At 32.8% G+C, this 27,956-nt stretch overlaps 1 protein-coding gene and 1 long non-coding RNA gene across 2 annotated transcripts; one reads left to right on the top strand and one right to left on the bottom strand.

The window, feature by feature from the left end:
- Positions 1 to 19,639: 19,639 nt before the first annotated feature.
- LOC132744827 (uncharacterized) lies at positions 19,640 to 23,061 on the bottom strand. The gene is made up of 2 exons (XR_009627750.1): positions 22,827 to 23,061; positions 19,640 to 20,313 (listed from the first exon to the last, which is right to left on the bottom strand). It is a non-coding gene; the product is annotated as an uncharacterized LOC132744827 (long non-coding RNA).
- A 558-nt stretch (positions 23,062 to 23,619) lies between these two features.
- On the top strand, positions 23,620 to 27,528 carry LOC132744849 (uncharacterized). The gene is made up of 3 exons (XM_060733639.1): positions 23,620 to 24,256; positions 24,641 to 24,742; positions 25,313 to 27,528. Exons 1-3 carry the CDS (start codon positions 23,620 to 23,622, stop codon positions 27,526 to 27,528), a joined length of 2,955 nt encoding a protein of 984 aa, XP_060589622.1.
- Positions 27,529 to 27,956: the final 428 nt, after the last annotated feature.

The raw sequence follows: 27,956 nt of genomic DNA, 5'->3' as shown, positions 1-27,956 counted from the left end.
ATGTTAACACGTGCCCTAACACTGAATTTTGGTGAAATATTGTTGTTTTTTGACATTTCTTATTTTTCAAAGTAAGCGAACAGCATGGATCCTGATCAGACTGCGCGAATCACCGAAGGGGAAACCAATATAGAAATCGAAAGGAGTTCTTGAATGCGGATTTATTTTTACCTGTAAATCGAAGGGATCCAATCCGGGCCCATGGACAAAAAAATAGTAAACACAAATAGCTCCGCGCCACACAGGCGCGGAGCAAAAACCAATGAAATAGTCTCGAATTAAGTGTCACTAATGGAATAACTCGAAAATGTAAATAATTCTTAGTTATTTTATGCTTTTCAGTGGATTACTGATTTATCCGTGAAAATTATATTTGATAATTTCACAGTGAAAATTATCAAAATATAATTTCACACTTTTCAATGACGAAACTACTTTTTTAAGATTTTCCCCATGTGGTACCTCAATTTTATTTTTGGTGACTATTCCGACAATGTCAGGCTGTTTAAAGAAAAACAAACCTGAAATTGATAAATAACTTATATGATAAAAGTAATAAAAAGAAGAAAACTTACAGTAACTTACTTCTATTCATTCAAATTACCAATCACCAAATATCGTCTCTTTAATTTTTTTGTTTCATTTTTACAGTCTGAAAAATACATTCCTTCCACATGCAAAAGTGCTCTTGACAACATTTGGGAATATTTAAGTATCCTACGAGCAAAAACTGCCGTATGCTTTATGAAAACCTTAAAAAGCAATGGCAGCTTTCAGTCGAAGAATATGTAAAACAACCCAGCGTTCGTAAGGCTTCCAAGTTTTCCAATTTCCTATCCACTTTTTTGAATGTTTACACATCTGTCAACACTTATTTATTGTCTGTTACAATCCTCAAATAAGTTTTCTTTCTTTTAAAAAGGTGTATGACTAACAAATCCAAATGATATCCCTCTGAATCAAACACAATTATTTTCATCCAGTGAAATACACAACTTTAAAAATGGCGGCCGCTTACATTTAACATAGCCAGGACTAATATAAATTCGCAGTCAGTAACAGAAATATGGATGGATGGTTGGACTTTTTCTCCTACTAGAATTGTTTGTTTTTATTATTTAAACAAGCGATCAGACATATTTTTTTAATAAGATGAATACTATCACCACCATTTAACGTTGATTGTGGAACTTATTTTTCAGCCCATGACTTCTTGTATTTAATGAGAAATTCGACTTTTTTGAGGCTCTAAATGGGGAAAACAGATTTTAATATTAACGTAAATTTCGTTTTAACTTGTTTTTAAGCATAAAATAAAAAGAAAATTTGTTTGTTTGTTGTGTAAGATGTAATTTTATTTCATCTCGTGAACTTTAAAAACAGTATTCTCACTCGTGGCTACGCCACTCGTGAGAATACTGTTTTTAAAGCCCACTCGATGAAATAAAATTTCATCTTACACACAAACAAACAAATATCCTCTATGTAAAGATAGTACATAATTCGTCCTGAATAATGTTAACGAAGAGCTGAAGCGGATAAATCTAATGATGTTTCAAAGTATACTAAACTCTATCGCACATGTGGCACATATTGCCTCCGTATGTCGAAGGTGGGGGAAGCGTACAGATGCACACTAATGTGATGGTACTACTAAGAATATAATAATGAAATAAATATTCAGTGTCAATCAATTACATTATTAATACATTATTAAACACAGGCGCTAGGCTCATTTGAGTTGCCAATAATGGTCAATTAATAATTTAATAGCCCCCCCCCCCCGATAATCAAGGACCAAATTACTATCTAGCATCCGTTTACTACGTTGTTCCGTTTGGACAATTACGATTTTTATTTGTTTGGGTCGTCAGACCAAACAAATAATGGTAGCGAAATTTCAGAGTCTAATGTTGTTAATTGCAAATGCCGAAAGTAGTCCACTTTTTTGAAGCGGTTACTTCCCTTTTGTATGTACACTAATGCCGAAAAATTCAGGGGAGATCACTGCGTAAAGATGGTCAAAGACAGGCGCATTAATTTTCAAGCATATAAATTCCCGAATGGTCGAAGATTTCTAATATTGTTTTATTGTAATTTCTGATCGAAAATAAGTAAATACAAAGCGGACATTCAATCTCTGACACAGAAGTTTACGACAAACCTAACAACAAGTAGTTCTCAAGACAGCTTTAAACTAGCGATTTAAAAGAAAGAAATATTTTATTTTGTTACAAGTATCCAACAAATTACAACGTATTCAAAGTTAAACAATAGCGTTGGCTTATAGAATTGTCAATAAATGCACAATCACAAATTACGCGGATGAATATGATTTTATCAATGAAAATACTATTTTTAGCGATGTCGATTACCGAATACTACACAAACCGAATAGTGGTATATATAGATTCTACATGTCGGACTGTTTGGGCGTGAAGATTTTCGCTAAAATATTTGCTTCAATTTTAAACAACAGGTCTATCCTGATCAAAATACCTCGAAATTAATAAGGATTACAAACCCGAAATGCAATGGAAGTTCTAAATTTAGAATGACTTGATGTTAATAAGTCTATTTGAATATCTACTCCGTGGTACAGTGGTAACGCGCTCGCTTAGTGAGTGAGAGGTCTCGAGTTCAAATCCCAGTCGAGGAAACTTTTTTTACTTTTTTTTTGTTAAATTCTTTTTTAAGTGTCTTTGTTAAGAACGTAGCCATGATATGCAAGGATAAAGTGTGGCTGTCGTAAAAAATGAACATAAATGTTTTTTGATGCAACTCTAGTCATGCAGAATTCCGTATGTATCAAACTCTGGTGCCTTGCAAAATTAATTATAATACATTAAAATAAACTTATACAGGAAAATGCATACAGATATACAGTACAATTTAGATTGCAAATATCAGAAAATACCACAGAACTTACAGCCCTTTGATTCTCTATAAATATACATGCTTATAATAAGCTCCAGGATTATTTACATCTGTGTTAAACAACAGTTAAAGTCGTCACAAGCCCTAATTTAGAATAATATGGTTTTCTTCAGGCCATTCACATATAAATTCACCGTGGCTGAAGGGTTTTCGGGCTCGCTTAGGAAGCGAGAGGTCTAGAGTTCAAATCCCAGTAAAGGTAACTCATTTTTTTCAAATTGTTAAAGTCAAATAAACATTGGATTGAATATCAGTGTTGCAATTAGTCTTATAGCCAATTTACTACAATTAAAACGCTGGAAAGCATTGGTGGCACTATACATATTATCTCACAACCTGCACCTTTCTTACATTCTGAGACCTAAACATATTCAGCGCCTTCTGTGCTTTGATTTATTTCGTCGTTAACCGCGACGCACGATGGTAAGATGGTGAAAACGCGATGGTACAATGTCACGATGATGAAAACACGATAACACAATGGTGAAAACACGATGGCACGATAGTGAAATCACGATTTCGCGATGGTACGATGGTAAAACGCAAAGTTGTATCGCGTTTTCACCATCGTACCATCGCGGCATCGTGTTTTCACCATCGTACTATCACCCCTGCCACCGCGCTTTCACCATCGTGACATCGCGTTTACACCATCGTACCATCGCGAATTCACAATCGTGCCTTCGCGCTTTCACCATTGAGAAAGTATAAATGTAAGATACTAGTCAAAAGTCATTCAAAACAATTGGACAATGATCGTTCTTTATTAAAATCGAGTGGGAAAAAGTATTTAACAGGCTTGTATGAGTTAAAGTCTGAAAATTACTAAGAAAATGCCAATATTTGTATTTTAAAATTTGCACTAGAGATGCATCAGAAGCCACCCTTTAATGCCATGTTTGTAGATTTATTTTTTTCCTGGGAAAGGTCCCCGGAAATTACCCCCACCCATTTGAAAATGCCTCCTACGTGCCTAAGTTATGGACGGACATGGACGGACAGATGTATAAACAAACTCAACCAAAAGGGAACAGACATATATCTTATAAAGTTTAACTGATACGTTTACTTATTCCTTTAGTACTCTTAAATAAACCATCAAAATTTTAATCTCAATTTTACGAAAATATAGATAAGTGCGTTCATTGCGAAGAGTCGGTTTCTTAGGCTATTATAATATAATATTATAAATAACTGTCATGAACGATTTTATTTATACTTAATACTTTGCATAATACGCACACTATTTCTAAATGGTTGAATATATAGTTTGTTAACAACAATATTTGAAATTAAATTATAAGCTCCACTTCCGACAGGAAAACGACACTGTTATAATAAAGAACTCCTACACTGTAAAATATTGTGAAAACTACTCTTCGAAAGGGTTTCTTACAACACATTCGACAGCTATTACAGATTTCTAAAACTCATTATAAGTTCATTTCTTCTAACAGACAAAGAGAGTCATCTGGTTCATGAGAATGATAGAAGGAAAAACAACTGGAAAAACTGCTGTTTCAGAGAGGAGGTTTTAATTTGTTTATAATACAGATTTATATAACTACTGAACGGAAAGAAAACCCCTCACACACGGAAAACAGCACTGTTCAAGTACAAAGACAAACAGAAATTAAAACGTCTGAAAAAAAAACTCAACAAAAACAAACAAACAAACAAACAAACAAACAAACAAAAGAAAACATAATTAAAAAAAAACAAAATATAAATGTTGAATATACAACAAAAAGGTACATGAGTTATAAAGACCTTCTTCTATATTTAGGTACAGAGTAGTTAAATGTCGACAACATTTAATCTATACAGGATATTGATTGAGTGAAGGTTCATCGAACAAGTTGAAAAAAATTATCAAATCATAATTTAATTGAGCGAGTTCAATAAATTTAGTTATGAACCTACACGAATGCAATAATTTATTTATCACATATCCATATTAACATTGACGCCTGTAGTGTAACGGTCACATTTAGCGCATATTTAAACTATGTTTAACGTCACGTTAAAATATTTGCACGGCCGTGCAATAACACATTTACGAAATCAATTTCAAACACTAATAGTTTTAAAAAATAGCAAAGGATAAGTATGAAAAATAAATATGCACTTGTAAGTTTTATAATAAAAGTAATCGGTAGATCCCGGTCATGTTACATGTTTAAATGGACAACACTTAGGGGTTTTGACATGAAGGGGACGGAAATAAATACGTTTTCGAGATTAATGTTCCCTTTGATGTAGGCCCAGACAAATAATTTGTTTGCAAAATTTATGATCGTTGGCTTACTCCAATTTTTCCAGAATGAGTATTCACTTTGTTAAAAATGACCAAAAATTGAAAAGCGTTGCGACGTTTTTTTTTCTCAAATCAGACAAAGTATAGCACAAAAATACGTTTTCCAATTTATTTCTGAGTAGATTTCATAATTATTAGCTGTTGCATATCATTCTGTATTTAGTGCCAACGTTGAACCCTATGTATGTTTTTAGGCCTTTGGACCAGTGGAGTTCCTTTAATAAAGTACATGTATGTTTAAATACCGTACTCTTAACAATGCTAGTCTAGCACCAAATTCATAACTTGCATTTCCTCCTTTATTTTCTAAAAATATAAAAAGTATATTTATAATTCATATGAATGGTACAGACATTAATATCTAAGTACGACCACAGAAACATAACTTTTTACATGAGCTTCTAAATTTAACATCTAATATCCCATAAATCAGCGGGTTTACGGCATTGTTGATAAAATATGACCTCAGAAAAAAATTATACACCGCTTTCTCAGTGTTGTCCAATGATTCTACAAATGTTTTGTCCAATGATCGGATCAAAAGTATTGAAATTACTGGTGTAAATGAGACAATAGCTGCTAATGACACCATAAACATGATTTTACAAGTTTGATAGAGATGATTCTTATTTGTTTTGGACTTTTTTGCTTTCACATTTGTGTCTTTACACACCTTGTTCGGGCTGCCGTTAAAATTTGTTACTTGCTCAAGCGTTTCACCAGTTTGCTCAGTAGACATTTCAGCTAATATTTTCATTCGGTTGTTTTCAATGCCAAATCTACCTTGATAACTGTGTTTCCATCTCATCTGTCGCCTAATACGTACTGCTATACAGCTGTAGAAACTGAATGTGACGGTGAAAACTCCAACGAAAATGGTGGCAAACATAAAATTGTTAATTAAAGGAAATGGTGTTTCCTTCATATCATCTGTTACTATACATTGAAAAATTGTAACATTATGAACTTTATGTTTTCCTTTTTGTATATCATACATAATTGCAGAAATCCAAGAACAATCAGTCAACCCCTTTACTGATGCGAGGCACTACATTTTGTGCTTTTAAGTTAAACCTGCCAATTCAAAGGGTAGAAACCTTTCGAATTTCTGTCAAATGCAAACACGTGGCGAAGAAAGGTCATCGTTGTCCATGTTAGTCATTGAAATCGAAATCTTACATAGCCATTTATTATTGTAAGTGAATCTATAAAACTGCATGACGAAATGTAGCGGAAGACATATACAGCATGTAAACAAATCAACCGAAGATACAAATGTTACAAAGATGCGGTATGTAGACCTGCTTTCAGTCTTTGCAAACACATAGCATACCAACGAATTTCCAACGATTCCGATAATACTTATAACAATAAGATAAATCATCAGTGGAATCTGCCGTTTTACTTCTTCATTGTTTAACTCATTCAGAGTAACCGAATCATTTTGAAAGACCATCTTTTTGGATGTTATCACAAATGCTGCAGGTAGCTAACGTTTGATTAATCTATGTTTCTTTATCTTACAATATCATAAAATAAGAAAAAAGACAGCACGTTATATCCTTGTCTTATTTATCAATTCAATCTGATTAATAATCCTGATAACGATAATAATATTGTATTCCTATCAGCGTAATTTTTTAAAAGTAACTCTTTGCGAAATGCTCTAGACATAAACAAGTTAATAAAGAAAAGATTGTTTGAGGAAAATAGACGGAAATGCAAAACGATTATGAGTCACTGCTAGTTAAGTTTTTAAAACAGGATGAACATAATTAATATTATATGTTTTCCTCGTGTTTTGTGCTTCCTTTATCGTGTCCTTTGGTTAATAATAATGTCCAATGATTTTTCTATGTTGAAAATACGAAATACGTATATGTGGTATACCGCTTAATCCAGTCGAGGGCGTGGGGGAGAGGGTTGGTGATCGTAATTAATCAGTCGAACAAAGTAACTGATCAAGTGTATACGTTTTTTTACACATTCCTTAATTTGCTGTTTTAACTAATTTTAAATCTCTGTTTATCGTCATACGGAGAATTTGTGTCAACATTATACAAATATACCTTTACTGAACAACAATACTATGGCTTTTCAATACAAATCACAAATAAAATGTTAACAGAAACAATTTCATTTACTAAATTAATAATTAATACTTGAGGTTCATTCATTTATGAGGGCGCCACGGCATTTTGGAGGCAAGTAAAAATTTACATGATAGTTTACAAATAGAAATGAGCGGCGTCATGACGAAACCAACATAATGGGTTTGCGACCAGCATGGATCCAGACTAGCCTGCGCATCCGCGAGTCTGATCAGGATCCATGCTGTTCGCTTCCGACCCTGTAACAAGTAAAGAAACTGCTAGCGAACAGCTGGATCCTGATCAGACTGCGCGGATGCGCAGGCTGGTCTGGATCCATGCTGGTCGCAAACGCATTATGTTGGTTTTGTCATGACACGGCTCAAATTGACAAATAAATGTAGAGCTGTTCTTCACTTGTCGTGCCTTTCTGATTTCAGACCGCTGATAATGGACAAGCAAAACAAAGAAAAGATGTCTGCAACATGTCCGCCGCCGTTTTAAGCACGAAATCATAAAATTATAATCCTTTGTTGCACATTTTTATGTAATTTGTTTTCTGATCTGTGTGAAATGAGATGAGGCAGACAGAATAGCCTGACGTTTTCAGTACAACATCGCAACAAAAACATATGGAAGTTCATTTCGGTACAAAAATGTTTTCACGTCACTGTAATGTCGATGAACAAAGTTATTTCTGTTGAAATTAAAAAAAAATATTGGATTGCATTGAGGACAGTTGTAAACAATTGACAATATTTTCATACAGGGCGTTCTCGGACTTACTCAATTTGCGTTAAAATTCGCCTATTTTACGTCCCATGATATAATATGCTTTCGATTTTTTTTTTTTTGTATGGCTTGGGGAGGAAAAAGGTTAAAATAAAAACATGTGCACTTTATTTGGGTAAGAACCAAAATTTTAAAAAAGTGTATTTTTTAGGGAAAAGAAATAAATTTTAAAACAAAAAATTTTTATAAAAATGTTTTCACTTTTTTTTAATTTACATTGTATTATTTTAAGTTTTAATACGGAATTTTCTAAATTTTTTTTTCAACTTTGCCTATTTAAACTGTATTTCATTTTTGAAATAAAATTACATCCTTTTTAAAAAAGGCCCATATCTTTTGTTATTGAATCTTTTTTCAAAAATTTTAATGGATGATTCTATGGTATAATTTTTTGCCATTTTTTATTTTTTGCTGGGCCCCCATACTTTTGCACTTTTTCCCCTTTAAAGTTTTTCCCCCCTAAAATTTTTTCAGGGGACTAGGTTCTTTTGAATTAAAGTTGTTGTCTAGATTTACACTATTCTAGCTGGTCTCAGAGTCTTGATGTTTTTAATTTTATTCCCGCTCGAGACAACACATTCACAAAGATTGCTTTGATGATTTGCTTTTTTTCTTCTGTGCATAGGCCAAGTTTTAGATACGTTTCGAATCATTGTTAATTATCAATAAAACCTTAATAGTCAAATATGTATAGGGAGCAAGAGGCTTTACCACTTAGATCATTTGCTGATAAAGTACCAGAGTTACGTCCCTTGTGTTATGTTCTCGCTATTAATACAAGTTCCCTTTGTCCTGTGTGCTCAAAAGTATTTGAACATATACTTGATCGTGTTAGAAACTTTTATTCCAAGGGGATGAAGATTTATATAAGATGGATAATAGTGGTGACACGCGAATGTCAAGTTAATGAAGTGATAACAATGACACTAGTAGGTGCTTTACAAGAGCAATTCAGTCACTGTATAGAGTTACTTTAAATAGAATTTGAGCATGCAAAAAAAAGTTTGAGATCAAAATAATGTAAAAATCCCTTTGCGAATTTTTGGAATAGTCAATAATAAGATACATGTCTAATATAAACTTATCGAGGCATTGAAAATTTTATTTTTATTTTTTCATCTGTTTGTATTAAAAATTTTTAATTTTGAAAGTTGCCCACAAATAAAAAATTTATAGTAATTATAATTAAAGGTTTTAAACACATGCAGGCATTTCACCCCCTTTGGCCTATGTAATTGAAAAATTTTTGTCATAAATGTATGAATTTTGCATTTTATGACTCTAACTTTTGGAGTTCAATTTAATCTCCTCGTGCGGAAAGGGCAAAAAAAAAGGGTTTACTTGTCCAGTATTTCGAGTCCTTATTATTTGGCACAAATGAGTTCTGATACCAAAACACTCACACGTTCAAATTACAAGATAGATGGCTTATGGTATTTTGTGGTATTTATAGTTTTAACTATTTGGCATGTTTTTAGTTGGATGATTCCAATATACATACATGAATAATGTTGAACCAACCTTAGGATATGCTGCCTGCTTTTTAACTTTGTATTTTGACGTCTTATATGTGATATGCAGGCTTCATAAGCTCTGGCCCCCTTTCAAATCCTATTTTGTTTAGTTCGACCCATTGTTTTCTCGTTTAGGGCACATGCTTTTTACTATTTGTGGACCATACACCGCTTTTCATGGAATGGCACTTCTGTGTCCTATTGTAGGTTCCATTATAATTGCCGTATGAACACATCTGCGGAAGTTTCTAAATTCAAAATCTTATCTTTTCCTGTTTAAATGTTGAATTTTGCTTAAGCCAGTGCTAGGGGGGTGGGCGTAGTTTGCACTTAACAATACCGTCCATGAACAGCCTCAATCAAACCGAGCCTGCAACATTTCCATTTTTCCGTGTTGGGCTTTCTTGGGGATTCTTATTTTCTCTATTTAGTCCGATGGTTAAGATTTTATTAGAAAGTACTATTATAGAAGTTCCTTGTTACATTTTAATTCAAACAAGACAGTCTTATAAAGGGACGCGTTTAGGTTAATGATATAAAATTTAATAACATATAAATTTTCGAAAACTATTCCCCCTGTAATTTAAAAATCCATTTTTTCCGAATTGAATATAGGCTGGAACGTCCCGGCTTTTTTTTAAAACCTTGGATTTTAATAAAATAGGAAAAAAAAGTTTTCGGTACAATTATTTTAAAAAATTGATGACAACCTTTTAATTAAAACGTCCATGATGAAAATTTTTAAACAAACCGACAAAAATGTCAAATATAAATAATGTTTGTTTGCTTTTGTTCTATAAAATTCATTTTATTTTAGGTGGGTTTTTACTTGATTTTTGGAAATAAATTGTCAAAACCCATCTTTAAAAATTACTGTTTTTTACTTTTAAGCCCAAAAATCTTTCCCCGTCGGGGTTTAATATTGTTCGAGCCCTTATCCGAAGATAAAAAAGGGGGAAAAGTTGCGTTGGTATAGACCTTGTTTTGTTGGTAAAAAGGTAAAAAATAATGCGTTGTCTTTCTCTGGAATGCCTCTAGTTTCACTTTTGCTTTTATTTTTTTATAGGGGGATCTTCTTCTAGTGCAGATTTTGCTTGCCTTTTTTGATTTTATCATGCCTTTTTAGTTTTTACAGCTTCAAAAATTCCAGGACTCCAGACTCCTGAATTTCCCTACAACAACTTTTCCAAGTGTTTTTCTGCTTCAAAGTTTTTACATTTTTATGTGCCCATGGTCGTCGGTCCGTCTGCTAGCTGTTTGTATCCGGTCTGTATCTTTGGAACCAGTAGAAGAAAATTAAAACTTCTTGGCACATTGGGACGATATGCAAAGTACAGGTTTGACCTTCCTTATTTCAATGTCACGGCCACACTTAGTCATTAGGATATTTGTTAATTCTGTGTGTGCTCTGTATCTTTTGAACCGATAGAAAGACATTAAACGTTTTTTGCAGAAATATTATATATAATGTGACGATGTGCAGAACCCAGGTTTAATGAGATCAAAATTGGCCTCGCCCCTGGGATTACTTCGTTTTTATTAAGTTATAGATACTGTAACACAAATTTTTATATTTTTTTATCATAAATATGATGCTCAAATTAAGACATATCAATTTTGTAAGCTCCAAATGCATTATTTATAAAGATATTATTGACTTTAACATTGCATGTAAATAAAGGGAGGTATTAAAAAGTTATTTTCTATAAAGACTAAGTCATTTTTAAATAAGAAATGAATGCATATATTTTAATGATTACATATAATATGTACAAATATTTGCAGTACATATATAACATATTCATCGATGTTAGAAAATTGTTTTATAAGCATAATTATATAATTATATATAATTTCATTTAAGTGTGGTATACAACCTCAATTACAACATACAGTATCTTTATATAGGAAATCATAGTTCATTATGTGAAACAACGATGTCTAAAGCTCAGATATTTAGCGTGTATTATTGTATAATTGACCATAGCAAAAAATAAGTATCATGCCCCTTTGTTTCATAATGGCCCCGCCCCTTGGGTCATTTGATTTATATAGACACATAGGAAACACATCTGAAATTTTTTGTGTAAAACAACAATGCCCAAAGATAAGATATTTGGCATGTAACATCACTTTGTGGACCACAAAAATTGTATTATTCATGCCCCTTCGGTCAATATTGGTCCGCAGTATATAGTTTTCTATAGAATATGATAAAAAAAGATCAACAAGGAAAGATGGCGTTCAATGAACGCAACCCCCATACGACCCAGCAACAAGAACCAGTGGCAAGGAGCCCAGGCGGACCCCAAACAAAAACAGGACAGGGCACAAGACAGAGCACGGACAGGTTAATCACTAAAATGATAAATAATTTGTAACTAAAGGAATTCAAAGAAAACAAATAAATGATTGAATAATAGGAAATAATTTGTAACTGATAAGGAATTCAAAGAAAACAAATAAATGATTGAATAATAGGAAATAATTTGTAACTGATAAGGAATTCAAAGAAAACAAATAAATGATTGAATAATAGGCCCACAATGCCAAAGGGCACAGGGGAAGGGGACAGGAGACCCGGGGAAGGGTGTGGGGGTAAATCAAAGAAATAAAAACGAGGGGCAAAGGGGAAAATACTTACTGTAGACGAGAAAACAACAAGGGGCACAAGCAAAAGTGTCACCAAAACACTATGAAACAACATAGACATACATCTGAGGAACACAGAGAGGCGCCGCCTTGTAACGGTCAGCAGCACAAGTACTGCTGGGGAGTTTAAACCGGTTAATGGTGCACCAAACCTCACTCTTAGCCCCAATATTTTCCTATTAACGAGACAGTGTAAATAAAAAATTAGGAAAAACATTTATGTTATATTTTATGAAACTACAATACCTAAAGCTTAGATATTTGACATTAGCATTGCCTTGTTGACCTTTACAAAACTGATATTAATCATGTCTCTTGGCCCTGCCTCTGCTGTCATTTATTTAATACAGTATGGTAATCGGAAACATTTGAGTCTTATTTTGTGAAACTAAAATGCCTAAAGTTTGAATATTTGTCGTGTAGCTTTGCCTTAATGACGTCTACAAAAATTGATATAACTCATGCAAAAAAAAACCCAAAAAGACAAACAAACAAACAAGCAAAGGAAAGAATCATCATATAATCATAATATAAATGTTGAATATACAACAAAAAGGTACATGACTGAAGAATATAGAGTTATAAAGGTCTTCTTCTATATTTAGGTACAGAGTAGTTAAATGACGACAACATGTAATATATACAGGATATTAAATGAGTGTAGGTTCATCATGAAATTAATGAACAAGTTGAAAAAATTATATCATCATATGAGCCGTGTCATGACAAAATCAACATAGTGGGTTTGCGACCAGCATGAATCCAGACCAGCCTGAGCATCCGCGCAGTCTGATCAGGATCCATGCTGTTCGCTATCGATTTCTGTAATTGTAATAGGGTTTGTAAGCGAACAACATGGATCCTGATCAGACTGCAGGGATGCGCAGGCTGGTCTGGATCCTACTGGTCGCAAACGCACTATGTTGATTTTGTCACGACACGCTTCATATTATAACTTAATTGAATAAGTTCAATAAATTTAGTAATGAACCTACACGAATGCAATAATTTATTTATCACATATCCAAATTAACATTGACGCCTGTAGTGTAACAGTCACATTTAGCACATCTTTAAACTATGTTTAACGTCACGTTAAAATATATGCACGGCCGTGCAATACCACATATACAGAGTCACAAAAGCGGCACGGGTATGTGATAAATCAGAAAGTGTATTCTCAGTTTGAAATACATCTTGCTGAATCACGCTGTAAATTTATATAAATTGATTGATATGACTGATGGCTGAATGCTACTTTAAAGTTGTTTTAAAAGGCTTGAACATTTGGGGCGTCATTTCGGGCATACATGGACTGATTCAATTATTCCCGTTCTGTCAATTTCACATCATAGCTGTTCCAGAAGTGAATACTTGAAAGTATTACTCATTCCGTAAGACTAACTATAACTTAAATGAAAACATTTAATCATGTAAAATTTGGAAATGATTATACTTACGTAAACGTACATATTTGTTCAAATCTAACATATTCTTTTTTACTGGAGAATATGTCGGCCAATATAAGCATGGACTTCAGCAGAAAATTAACAAATCTTTAGGCTCTTCATTTTTTAGCAATTTCAAACACTAATAGTTTTAAAAAATAGCAAAGGATAAAGGATAAAGTATTAATATGCACTTGTAAGTTTTATAATAAAAGTAATCTGTAGATCCCGGTCATGTTACATGTTCAAAACCCTGACATGACGGGACTGGCAATAGATAAAAGTTCAATTTTAGGTAGGCCCAGACAAATAACTTGCTTGCAAAATTTATGATCGTTCGCTTACTCCAATTTTTCCAGAATGAGTATTTATTTTGTTAAAAATGACCAAAAATTGAAAAGCGTTGCGACTTTTTTTTCTCAAATCAGACATAGAATAGCACAAAAATACGTTTTCAAATTTATTTATGAGTAGATTTCATAATTATCTGTTGTATATCATTCTGTATTTAGTGCCAACGTTGATCCCTATGTATGTTTTTAGACTTTTGGACCAGTGGGGCTCCTTGATAAAAGTACATATATGTACGTTATGTTTAAATGCCGTACTCTTAACAATGCTAGTCTAGCAGTCGAATCATAACTTGCATTTTGCCCTGTATTTTCTAAAAATATATGAAAATTCTATTTATAATTACATGAATCGTACAAAAATTAATATCTAAGTACGGCCACAGAAACATAACTTTTTACACGAGCTTCTAAATTTAACATCTAATATCCCATAAATCAACGGGTTTACGGCACTGTTGATAAAGAATGACATCAGAAAAATTTTGCACACAACTCTCTCAGTGTTGTCCAATGATTCTACAAATGTTTTGTCCAATGAACGGGTCAAACGCAATGAAATTACTGGTGTAAACGAGACGATAGCTGCTATTGACACCATAAACATGATTTTAGAAGTATGATAGAGATGGTTCTTATTTGCTTTGGACTTTTTTATTTTCACATTTGTGTTTTTACACATCTTGTCCGGGCTGCCGTTTAAATCTGTTATTGGCTCAGGATAAAGCGTTTTGCAACTTTGCTCGTCAGACATTTCGGCAAATATTTTCATTCGGTTGTTTTCAATGCCAAATCTATCATTTTCACTGTGTTTCCATCTCATCTGTCGCCTTATACGTACTGCTATACAGATGTAGAGACTGAATGTGGTGGTAAAAACCCCAACGAAAATGGTGGCAAACGTGAAATTGTTAATTAAGGGAAATAGTGTTTCCTTCATATCATCTGTTACTATACATTGAAAAATTGTAACATTATAAACTTTATGTTTTCCTTTTTGTATATCATACATAATTGCAGAAATCCAAGAACAACTCAGTCCAACACCTACTGATGCAAGGCACATACATTTTGCTGCTTTAAGTGAAACCTGCCAATTCAAAGGGTAGCAAACCTTTCTGAATCTGTCAAATGCAATACACAGTAGGACGAAGCAAGAGGTCATCGTTGTCCATGTAGTCATTGAAATCGAAATCTTACATAGCCATTTATTATTGTAAGTGAATCTATAAAACTGCATGACGAAATGTAGCGGCAGACATATACAGCATGTAAACAAATCAACCGAAGATACAAATGTTACAAAGATGCGATATGTAGACCTGCTTTCAGTTTTTGCAAACACATAGCATACCAACGAATTTCCAACGAGTCCGATAATACTTATAACAAAAAGATAAATTATCAGTGGAATCTGTCGTTTTACTTCCTCCTTGTTCAATTCATTAAGAGTAATCGAATCATTTTGAAACACCATCTTTTTGGATGTTATCACAAATGCTGCAGGTAGCTAATGTTTGATTAATCTATGCTTCTGTATCCTACAATAACATAAAATAAGAAAAACGACTGCACGCTATACCCTTGTCTTATTTATCAATTCAATCTGATTAAAAATCCTGATAATGATAATAATATTTTATTCCTACCAGCGTGAATTTTTAAAAGTGCATCTTTGCGAAATTCTCTAGACATCAACAAGTTAATAAAGAAAAGATTGTTTGAGAAAATGCAAAACGATTATGAGTGACTGCTAATTAAGTTTTTAAAACAGGATGAACATAATTAATATTATTTTTTTCCTGGTGTTTTGTGCTTCCTTTATCGTGTCCTCTGAAATTATAATGTCCAATGTTATCTCTATTGAATATACATGTGGTTTACTGATAAATCCAATCTTCGGGAGGAGGGGCGAACGCGTTGGGGAGATGATTGGTGATCGTAATTAATCAGTCGAACAAAGTAACTGATCAAGTGTATACGTTTTTTAACACATTCCTTAATTTGCTGTTTTAACTAATTTTAAATCTCTGTTTATCGTCATACGGAGAATTTGTGTCAACATTATACAAATATCCCTTTACTGAACAACAATACTATGCTTTTCAATACAAATCACAAATAAAATGTTAACAGAAACAATTTCATTTACTAAATTAATAATTAATACTTGAGGTTCATTCATTTATGAGACGCCACGGCATTTTGGAGGCAAGTTAAATTTACATGATAGTTTACAAATAGAAATTGACAAATAAGTGTAGAGCTGTTCTTCACTTGTCGTGCCTTTCAGATTTCAGACTGCTGATAATGGACAAGCAAAACAAAGAAAAGATATCTACAACATGTCCGCCGCCGTTTTAAGCACGAAATCATATAATCCTTTGTTAATTTGTTTTCTGATCTGTGTGACATGAGATAAGGCAGAAAAAACCCAGGTTTTCAGTACGACATCGTAGACAAAAACATATGGAAGTTCATTTCCGTACAAAAATGTTTTCACGTCACTGCAACGTCGACGAACAAAGTTATTTCTATTGAAATTTAAAAAAAATATTGGATTGCATTGAGGACAGTATTTTCATCTAGGGCGTTCTCGGACTTACTCAATTTGCGTTAAAATTCACAAATTTTACGCACCAAAATATAATATCATTTCGATCCTTTTTGATTTGTATGGTTTGGCAGAACAGGTTAAAGTAAAAGCATGTGCACTTTTTTGCCAAGACACAAAAATGCTTAATGAGAACAGTGTGTTTTTCGAGGAAATGAATAAATTTTAGACAAATATATGGTATAAATGTGCACTTTATTTAATTTATACATTGTTCTAAAACAGGAATTATCTAAAATTTTCATTTTCTTTTTCAACCTTGCCAATTTTAGCATGCATGCATTTCTGAACATAAATTACATCTTGAATTAAAGAGAAAAAATGACAGCTGCATAAACATGTAGTCCCTATCCCTTTTTATTGGCAGTTTTACACCGGTTCTTTTTGTGAGAGAATGGTTTGAACACAAGTTATTGGTCTAGACCTTCATGAAATGATAAACAAAAATAATTATATCCAGTCCTGCTATGTCAAAAAAACTTCAGTGGAGTCCCTGTAAGGAACAAGAACTCTCCTTGGAGGCTTGTGCTCAGCTTTTCTCAGTATTTTATAGTAATAATGAAAATGAGGCACACTTCTGGTAAACATTTTGGCAGAAGTTTTTGCCTTATTGTTCAACAAATATTTCTAGTTTGAAGTAAATATGTGTGATGTTTTCTGAGAAAATTATGAAAATATACAATAAATTAAAAAGGTAAAGTTATTTTTAGAAATGTTTCCAAAGAACGGCTTAGTGTCAGAATTATGGCGACTTCCTTTTCTATATGTTTTGGGTGAATTTTCATAATTTGACAGTTGATTTTTCTCTAGTTATTTCCATTTCCTTTCCAATTAATCAAAATTATTGATTTTTTCAAATGTACCAATTACTGATCTACGAAAATATAAAAAATACTTTGATATTGTCTCTATCGATGACAGCTCAATTGTCAAATGTTAACATATGGCAATTTAGACTGCATATGATTGTCATGTTGTAAATATAGAGAATAGCATGCTACCGTCTTTTGCTATCACTAGTTTGCTCCTTTTTGACAAAAATATTCGGTCAGCTTTTGTGTAAAGATTCATATCCAATAAGCTATCATGTGATTGTAAGTATTCACTTAAAATGATGTATCAATTTGGTATGCATTTTAATGGACAGATAACTGATTAGTTTTGCTTAATTCTCTCCCTTTAATTTTAAAATAGTTTCTTTATATTTAAAAACAAAAAGCATCACACATTTGCTATAAACTTGAAATTCTTGACTGCTATCAAGGACATGTAATTCTGCCAGGCACTTCGTTGAATTATGCCACCTTTTCTACTTTCTTTTTATTTCTGAGTACAAAGGGGCAAGCTGTCTCACAGTGGACAGGTCTTATTATTTTGATAATTTGGTGGCTGGTAGTTTTCACTCCAGATCACGGCAATAAGCCACATTGAATTTACCAGAGCTCAATGTAGCCACTGCATTCTTCCTGGGCAGGCTGTCATGCATGTTTACCTGTAGGCAGTACTGATTGCCTTCACTAACACAATAAACTGATAACTTCAGTACACACCGTAGGGAACGTGTTACAGTATCGCGTTTTTCGGTTACAGTATAGAATTTTCAAGATGGAGGGTTATTTATGGGAAGAGAGGTAGGTGTTTTTTATTCTGGTCCATACTACTAGTAGTTTAGTTTCTAAAATATGCTTTTGTGCCTTCCTTGTAAGGAACAGAATCCGGTATCTAGTCATATATTTCTTCAGACCCTGCACCGCAGATTTATCGCTATATTGTCTCATAAATATGCAGATTTGACAGAAAATTTGAATCGAGAGACCAACGCATTTTTCTCCAATTTCGACATTATATAAGCATGCCTAGAAAAAGTAAATCTGCAAAACGTTAGTCCTTCATGTTGGGAAACGTTTATAAAAGTAAATGACCAGTTGAACCTATGTTCTTGTTCGTTAAATGCGTTTGAAAAAATAAACACTGTTACAGTATAGAGCGAGTTGATTTGTGCAGGGTTACAGCATAGACCTAGCGATTTGTACCCAATTTTGTTACAGTTTATACCCAGATTTCGGTTACAGTTTAGACTTCGATATTTTCCATATATACTAGGTAAAATGTATGAATGCTACATAGACTTTTAAATCTCTGTGAGCTTATCACTGCGAAAAATATACTGATATACGGGAATATACGGTCCCGTATTTTTGACATATACGGGCGTGTACGGGATGTATTCGTCGAATATACGGACCAAGTATACGAGTCCGTATAGGGAACACCGGGTATACGGGAAGTCCGTATATGCATCAGGCATATACGGAATTCCGTATTTGCCCCATATACATGTACGTATATTTGTTCGTACTTTTGAAGTATACGGATAATAAAATCCCGTATACGGACTATATTTAGGTTGCTATCCCTAGTATACTATAAATATACCAAGGATATACGGGACCGTATTTTCTACATATACAGAGGATATACGGACTCGTATTTTCTACGTATACAGAGGATATACGGAACCGTATATTCTACATATACAGAGGATATACGGACTCGTATTTTCCACATATACAGATGATATACGGAATCGTATTTTCTACATATACAGAAGATATACGGAATGGTATTTTCTACATATACAGGGGATATACGGAATCGTATTTTCAATATATACAGGGGATATACGGAATTGCATTTTTTAGTTGTCCACAGGGAATACATAACTGTATTTTCTTGATAAAAGAAGATACAGATAATATCAAAAGCATGCATTTACATATAAGTGACACGTATACATGACCAAAATGCAGACTTGTACAATAGAACATGTTTTATTACACATTTTGAATGGGAACTGTAAAGTCATATGCTTAAGAACGTTATCTTCACAATTGGAGTATTTCAAATAATAAAGTTAAAACCAAATCGAGTCACTCTTAAATATTTATTACTTCATAAACATATATTCAATATGTATACATATATTAAACAAAATAAACATGTCTTCGCTACAACAGTCATATATTGTTGCAAGCCTTATTCCAGAGGGACAAATTAATGTAGCGTTGCAACGGAACGGCGATATACCGGTATGATGCGATACAGAGTCATGAAATACGTATCACAGTGGAAAAAATCGCACTGCGATCTTTTCTTTAGAGATCGAGTTATACATGTACATGTTTCGATATTTTCAAGCCGTAATCTTTATGAATTGCATGTTGTTTAAATGTAGAACAAACTATACCAACTTGAAGTTCGATTCTATTTATCTTAACAATGATTTTTATGAGCCACTTGTATTACACCCATAAAATATTTTTAAGATATTCATATCATTTGTTCGTGTTAACATTCACGTATTATTTTAGGAAAATGAGTCCATAGCACAATATGATTATTACAGAAAGTTTTAAAAATAATCATTAAAACTAAAAATCCGTATTCACAGAAATTCGTCATTCAAACACAGTTCTTAAAAGCACTTAAATATATCAATCATCTATAGGAATGTTACGCAGACCAGTGTGACGGTGTCTATTTCGTGACGTAGGAAATGTTATCTCAAGATATTACAATCTTCTTCGGCATGTGTGTATCTGAAAAAGAGAGTTAAAAATCCTGTTTAAATAGTGTCGTGAAATAGTTATCACAACTTTCAAAAAGACTATACACAAGCATTTTTTAAGCGTATACATTATATGCATTTTTTTCTAACGCAAATTTCAAAATTATTTTATATTATTAGGGTAAAGATGTCATTTATAAGCAACCATTTACACAGGATTTAAATGAAATGATTAATCTATGACGGGTGATAAGTTTTATGTTTTTGTTAAAAAACCTTTACGAATATATTTATTTCACACCTGTAATATAAATGATAATGGTATCTTGTTCTATGTAAAGAGTGTTTTATTGATTAAAAATATATTAATACAAAATAACATTGTATTGGGAAAAAGTGCTGACATAATCTTTTTGATCGTTTTACGATGTATATTAGCATCGTTAGTATGAGTCAATTCGTTTGAAAAAAAGGCTTAAAAAGTACAGATATTTGTTACTCAGATGTAGATCCGTGTTTGCACAATGATATCCAGTTAAGTAAAAGGCGGAATACTCAGCTAGTATACTTCTCATTTATATAAAAAACGTTAATCTTAACAAATTTGGATTATTGTTTGTTTCAATTTCAATTGTTTCAAAAACTATCTCAGCAACGAATGAATACCTTCAATAAACAATAGTGTAAAATTTAATTTTTTTTATTTTTAAGCCCTGTTTAACAAAATAGGAAAGTTGACAATAGAACTCTATTTTACGGGGTTTTCCCTTTCTAAAAATAAATTTTATAATTTTTCCCCGAAATAAATAAAAATCTCCCCCTTCCCCTATACATTAATCTGAATAGTATGAAATAAAATTTCAGATAATAAAATAAAAACGTATCATATGTGAAAATTTCATAAAAAAACCCATAGGAAATTTTTATTTTAAAAAACCAAGGGCAAATGCACTATTAAGTGCGCCCCGTAAAACCCCATTTACTATCAACACAAATTTCACGTGCGCACAAGTACTGTGCGTTTAGTATGATAATTAAGTGACGAGGTGGTCAAGTCCACTATCCTGGTGTAAAACAGATATCATATTGTGTTTATTATCTCCAAACAGGCTAGCTATATAAATTAAATTATCAACAAATTAACCAACTCTCAGAGTAATGCAGTAGGTAAGGTTGTGGTAAATATCAATGCAAGACAACTAGGCTCGGATTGCAACTTTTTCCCAAAAATATTGCTTTATAATTATCAATCAGGTAATGAAAATTTTGTAACATTTATTGTAAAGATTATTAATGCTGTGATATTTTCTATTAACTTCTCATTTTGTTTTAAATGTAGCTATATTTAGCCCTATTTAGCAAGTTGGTGCAAACTTATACGGAATGCATGATACTGTACACAGACTGTTTCAACTATAGTTAAGTTTGCACGAAATACTATGGCACTGCAAAAGTACTATGACTACTACATACTACACACTATACAGGATATCATCCGTGCATGTATATCTAAATTATTAAATATCATAACAAAACTGCCTTTCTATCCTAATTCATTTTTCTAATGTTAAATTAAAAAAAAATATGGAAAGAAAAACGCAAAAAAGTAAGACAACTTGTGAGGCTCGAACTTGTGATAAAATTTAATGTGTATGACATTCTAACTTTTCCATCAAGACATTTCAAATTCTGTTTCTTATCTGACATTATATTCGCTTTGAAAACCCTGTTTTACCTATTAAGACAAATGAGCCGTGTCACGACAAAACCAACATAATGGGTTTGCGACCAGCATGGATCCAGACCAGCCTGCGCATCCGTGCAGTCTGATCAGGATCCATGCTGTTCGCTTACAAACCCTATAACAAGTAGAGAAACTGATAGCGAACAGCATGGATCCTGATCAGACTGCGCAGATGCGCAGGCTGGTCTGGATCCATGCTGGTCGCAAACTCATTATGTTGGTTTTGTCGTGACACGGCTCAAATGTTGTTAACTTTAGTGTACATGTACAAAAGAAAATGTAACGTCACTCTCACATTATCAAAGCGGCGTACTTATCGCTTTACGCACGTAGTAACTAAAAAAATTACTATCATTAACATATATAAAAGTGATTAAACTGTAAAGAAATACATATTTTTTGATACAGTAATATCGAGTTAATTCTTATATTTTATATATTTGATTTTTGCATATTAAAAGCAAGTATGGTTTAGCATTTTCAAATGCGCGGCAAAATGCTTATATCATATATGCCTTAATTGACATCATTTTATGAAGTGTGACATCATTCCGCCTTAGAATTGATTCTAACAAGATATAAAAGAGAATCAATGTATTTATAACTAAGCACATTTATTCTTGTCAAAATAAATGCGTGTAATTAAGGAAATTTGACTTTGCCTTGAGAAAGAATAAAACACATGATGTCAGTACAGAGTGGAATATATGAGTCTGAGTAACTCTTCTTTACAGACAGTACGTCCGTGTAAATGTCTTATTTTATTCACAAAACACAACAATGTATATACGTGAACTTACATCTATATAACTTGCTACCATACTTTGCTTCATCTACAATTGCTGTAAAGAGGGCACAGCTGCATTTCTAGAAGATTTAACTGTCCTTAAAAATCATAATATAACTTCAGCATAAAATGATAAAGAGCACATTGAAAATATTTCATAAGTGATCACATGTGCGAAAGTGTTAATACTGTAGGAACGTGTTCACTTTTATGTGCATGTGTAGTTATGTATTTTGTGTGTTCGTGCGTGCGTGTGTTACTATATTGCTTTATGTGAAATATATGTCAAAATATGGAATGTCGAAAAATGTGTGATGTACAAAGGCTCAATACAGTTTTTTCAAGCGTTTAAATTTATGTATAATGAAGTATTAAATAACTGTTTCCTCAAACAGGCGCGCGCGTGTTTGTGACTGACCCATGCGATATCACCTAATATAATGTTTATCTTAAAAACTAAACAAAGAGTTTTAATTATAATAAGAAAAAAATATTTAAATTTTCATTTGTCCAATAAAAAATCCATTGTAAATGTCGAAAACTCAGTTCATGTATATACAATTTAAAATCTGGGTAATCCTGAATAACGTAGATAAATAACCAAAAATATCGAATGAAAACCAAGAGTTGCCTGTCCTGTATTGCGAGTAAACTCGGTCTTGCTAATTACTATTAATACTAAAACAATACAAACAAAACCGTTTTAAAACTTCTGGTTCGTTGCGATATTTTATATTCACGAGTTTTAAAATTCTTACACCGACAACAGGCTCCTGATATATTCTAACAATACGGATTGTTATACTATGGATCAGATTAAAGGCAATAACGGGATGAACTATAACCCTCAGCAATATGTACAACTACCGTACAGTAATCAGTGTCGAACGCCTGTGTCTGTTATGCCAACGAATTTTACGCAAGAATGTACACAAAATGTCGGAGCGACATCTCCATATGAGTTTCAACGCATAAAACAAGTAACAAATGAGGAATTGATGAAATTCATTAGTGGAAAATTTGAGGAAATGAACACTAGACTCAATAAATTAGAATCGGTGGAGGAAAAGGTTACAAAACTGGATGATAAACTCAATAAGTTATGGTCTGATTTAGATAAAAGAGTGGCTAAAAGTGAGGATAAATTAAGTTCCGTGGAGGACATGGTGGAATTACATGATTTTAATTTGGATAAAACAAAAGAGCAGGTATCAATTTTACAGTCCGAAAATAAGAAATTAAAAGAGACTATTATTGATATCCAAGCTAAGTCTATGATGTGTAATTTGATCATTGGTGGGATCAAAGAATCAAAGGATGAAACAGCCGAACAGACACTTGGAAATGTCAAAAAATACTTTCAGGACGATTTGAAGATCCCCGAGGAAAGTTTGACAACACTAGAAATAGAGAGTGCTAGACGAATTGGCGTTCGAAGACAAAGTAAGCCAAAAAATGTATTAGTTACTTTCAACAACCTTAAGACAAAAAACTACGTAAAATCATTCAAAGATAATGTCAATCCTAGAGAATCTGGACTATTCATGCATGATCAATATCCGCCGGAAGTTGTTTCACAAAGGAAATTACTTGTTCCAATTATGAAAAGGGCTCGAGAGGCAAAAAAGGAAGCATATATCAAATATAACAAACTTATCGTGGATGGTAAAGTGTATACAGATGGTCCGTATGGGACGGTACCGTAGGAATTACAAGAAGGTGTAGTTTCGATTGCCGTATGGAATTGTAATGGCTTATCTAAAGAGAAACAAGAGGACGAAGACTTCTGTAATATAGTATCTAAATATGATATTATTTTTCTTCTAGAATCATGGACATCTAAAGATAGTAATATAAAATTGAAAGGATATGCATCGCACAATTTCTATCGCAAATTTCAACACAGAAATGCACGTCGAAGTAGTGGTGGTATTATGTTGTTTTACAGAGACTATATAGCGAAAGGAATTTCAATTATTAGAAATCACTTTGACACAATCATATGGATAAAGCTGGATAAATCATTCTTTATGTTAGATAAAGACATATATCTATGTGCCACTTATATATGGGGACAAGATTCGCCTGCTTATAATGTATGTAATCAAAATTTATTTGACATTTTAGAAAATGATATAAGCTTTTTTAGTCAACGAGGAACGGTATTGGTTTCTGGAGATATGAATAGCCGAATTGGACTTAAACCGGATTTTATCGAATATGACAGAATGAACTCAATTTTGGACGGAGATGACTACGTGCCAGACATCCCGCTTGATCGCACGTCTATGGATACACAGTTTAATTCTTACGGTTTACAGTTATTAGACATGTGCAAAGCGACCGGTTTAAGAATATGTAACGGTCGATTAGAATCGACAGGACCGTATACATATTGTGGATACAATGGGAGTACTGTTATAGATTACCTTCTTGCTAAACAGTGCAATTTTAAATATATTAAAACGTTTAATATTTCTGATTTTAATATATTTTCAGACCATGCAATTATAGAATTTACTATTTCAATCAACACTATAACACGAGATGATAGCAATTTAAAATCTTTACAGTCAACGAAATGGTCTGCAGATAAAAGAGATACTTTTAGAAGAAGATTGATTGGCAGATTGCCTGAATTAAACAATTTAATAAGCTATTCAGAGGAGGAAATATTTGATAACATCAAAGTAAATGAAATGGTTGACAGATTCGCACAAATAATAAACGAAGAGGCAAAGCCATTGTTTCACAAGGAATTAACCATGCGAAAACAAAATATACAATTTGATACTACAAAAGTGATGAAAAAATCAGATTGGTTTGATGACTCGTGCAGAGAAAGAAAGTTAGAGTATTTGGAAGCATTACGATTATTTAATGAAGTGAAGACAAATGAAAATAGACACCAGTTAATGTTAAAAAAGAGACAATATAAATCTTTGATAAAAGTAAAGCGCAATAGGAGTAAACTTATAAAGATGCGAGAAATTGAAGCACTTAAAAGTAAAAAGCCGTGCGATTTCTGGAAATATTTTTCAAAGAAAAAAACACAACTGAACGAAAACATATCTGTGCAAGAATTCTATGACTATTTTAGGAATTTATCAGATAGCATTAACACTACTACTGATCCAGAAAGCGAGAATTACTGCAATAACCAATATTGTTATGATGACCCTATTTTCGCGGAATTAGATTCTGTAATTACAATTGATGAAGTGCGACATGCAATTAGTTGTTTGAAACGAGGCAAGGCAGGTGGGAGTGATGACCTCATAAATGAATATTTTATTGAAACATGTGACATCATATGCGGGCATCTACGGGATATTTTCAATGTTATACTATCGACTGGACATTTTCCAAATGCATGGATGGAAGGAATCATTATACCAGTGTTTAAAAAAGGAGATGCTAGTATTGTCGATAATTATAGGGGAATAACACTAGTTAGTTCTATGTCGAAAATATTCACATCAATATTAAATAAGAGAATGTCAGACTGGAGTGATAGACATAACATAATATCAGATTCACAATTTGGATTTAAGAAAGGATTATCAACCACTGATGCGATATTTTGCCTACACAGTATAGTTAATCACATGTTAAATAATGGTACACGCCTCTACACTACCTTTATAGATATGCAAAAATGTTTTGATAGTGTATACCGGAACGCATTGTGGTTCAAAATGTCAAAACTGGGAATAAACGGTAAATTGCTCAGGGTCATAAGATCAATGTATGAGCAAGTGAAATGTAGAGTACGTCATGGAAACGAATTCTCGGACTTCATGGAAATAGCAGTGGGCCTAAAACAGGGAGAGATATGTTCACCGTTACTGTGGTCTATGTTTATTGAAGATCTAGAGTTGTACATTGGTTCGAGACCAGAAAGTGGCTTAAAATTTGATGATTTGACTCTGGTGCTGTTTTTATACGCAGACGATATGGTACTATTTTCGGACACTGTAGAAGGATTACAACAAAGTTTAGATGACTTGCTCACATACTGTAGGCGATGGGGATTAACCGTTAACATTGAAAAAACCAAAGTTATGGTTTTTAGAAAGCGTGGACCGTTGCGTGAAAATGAAAAATGGACTTACAATGACACAAATTTAGCTATTGTTAACAATTTCAACTATTTAGGTGTGGTATTTGACTCAAATGGCAATTTTAACTATAATACACAGATGCTCGTCGGCAAAGCGCTTAAAGCTATGAACTGTTTAATGAATAATACTAAGGACTTTGATTTTACCCCAAAGACAATGTTGAGTTTATTTGATTCATTTGTTTCCTCAATTTTAAGTTACTCTTCTGAAGTTTGGGGATTTACTAAAAACAAAGACATTGAAAGGATACATCTAAAATTTTGCAAAAGAATTCTAAATGTAAAATTATCGTCCAGTAGTGTAGCTATATATGGAGAATTAGGACGATATCCGTTGTATGTAAACAGATATGTTAAAATAGTCAAGTATTTTCTTAAGATCAAAAATTCTAATAATTGTATAATAAGTAAAGTATATGAACTGTTATTAGAGGATTTATGTAATAATAAGATTAACTGGGTTTCAAAAGTAAAGAAGTTATTATATGAACATGGTTTTGGATACGTGTTTGAAACAACGTTAACAGTAAATGTGACCCACTTTATATCTATGTTCAGACAAAGACTGGTTGATACATTCACACAGAATTAGAAAGCAATCAAGTATTACATTTATATAAACATTTAGAGCACCAATTTGAATATGCAGCGTATTTGAGTATTTTGTGTAGAAAAAAATTATAGATCTGTTTTTACCAAATTTAGGGTATCCGCACAATGCCTTAGGATTAAAACCGGACGATATGGTCAGAATAGAATTGAAAGAGGTGAAAGAACATGCAATCTATCTAGAGACATTGAGGATGAATTCCATATGATATGTGTGTGTCCCTGCTACAGACTTATACGAAAACGTTACATTGATAAAAATTATTATGAAAGACCATCTATGTTTAAACTTACCCAGTTGCTGTCAACCAGAAATGAAACAATGTTGAATAATTTAGTTTGTTTCCTTAATTGTGGTTTAAAAATTAGGCATAATCTATTACAATAAATAATAAATAAATTATAAATAAA

The sequence above is a fragment of the Ruditapes philippinarum genome, unplaced genomic scaffold (genome assembly GCF_026571515.1).
Source record: "Ruditapes philippinarum isolate M1 unplaced genomic scaffold, ASM2657151v2 ctg316_1_1_1_1, whole genome shotgun sequence".
Taxonomy (NCBI): domain Eukaryota; kingdom Metazoa; phylum Mollusca; class Bivalvia; order Venerida; family Veneridae; genus Ruditapes; species Ruditapes philippinarum.
The sequence above is the reverse complement of the archived record's forward strand: the minus strand, read 5'-3'. Positions and strand labels throughout refer to the sequence as shown.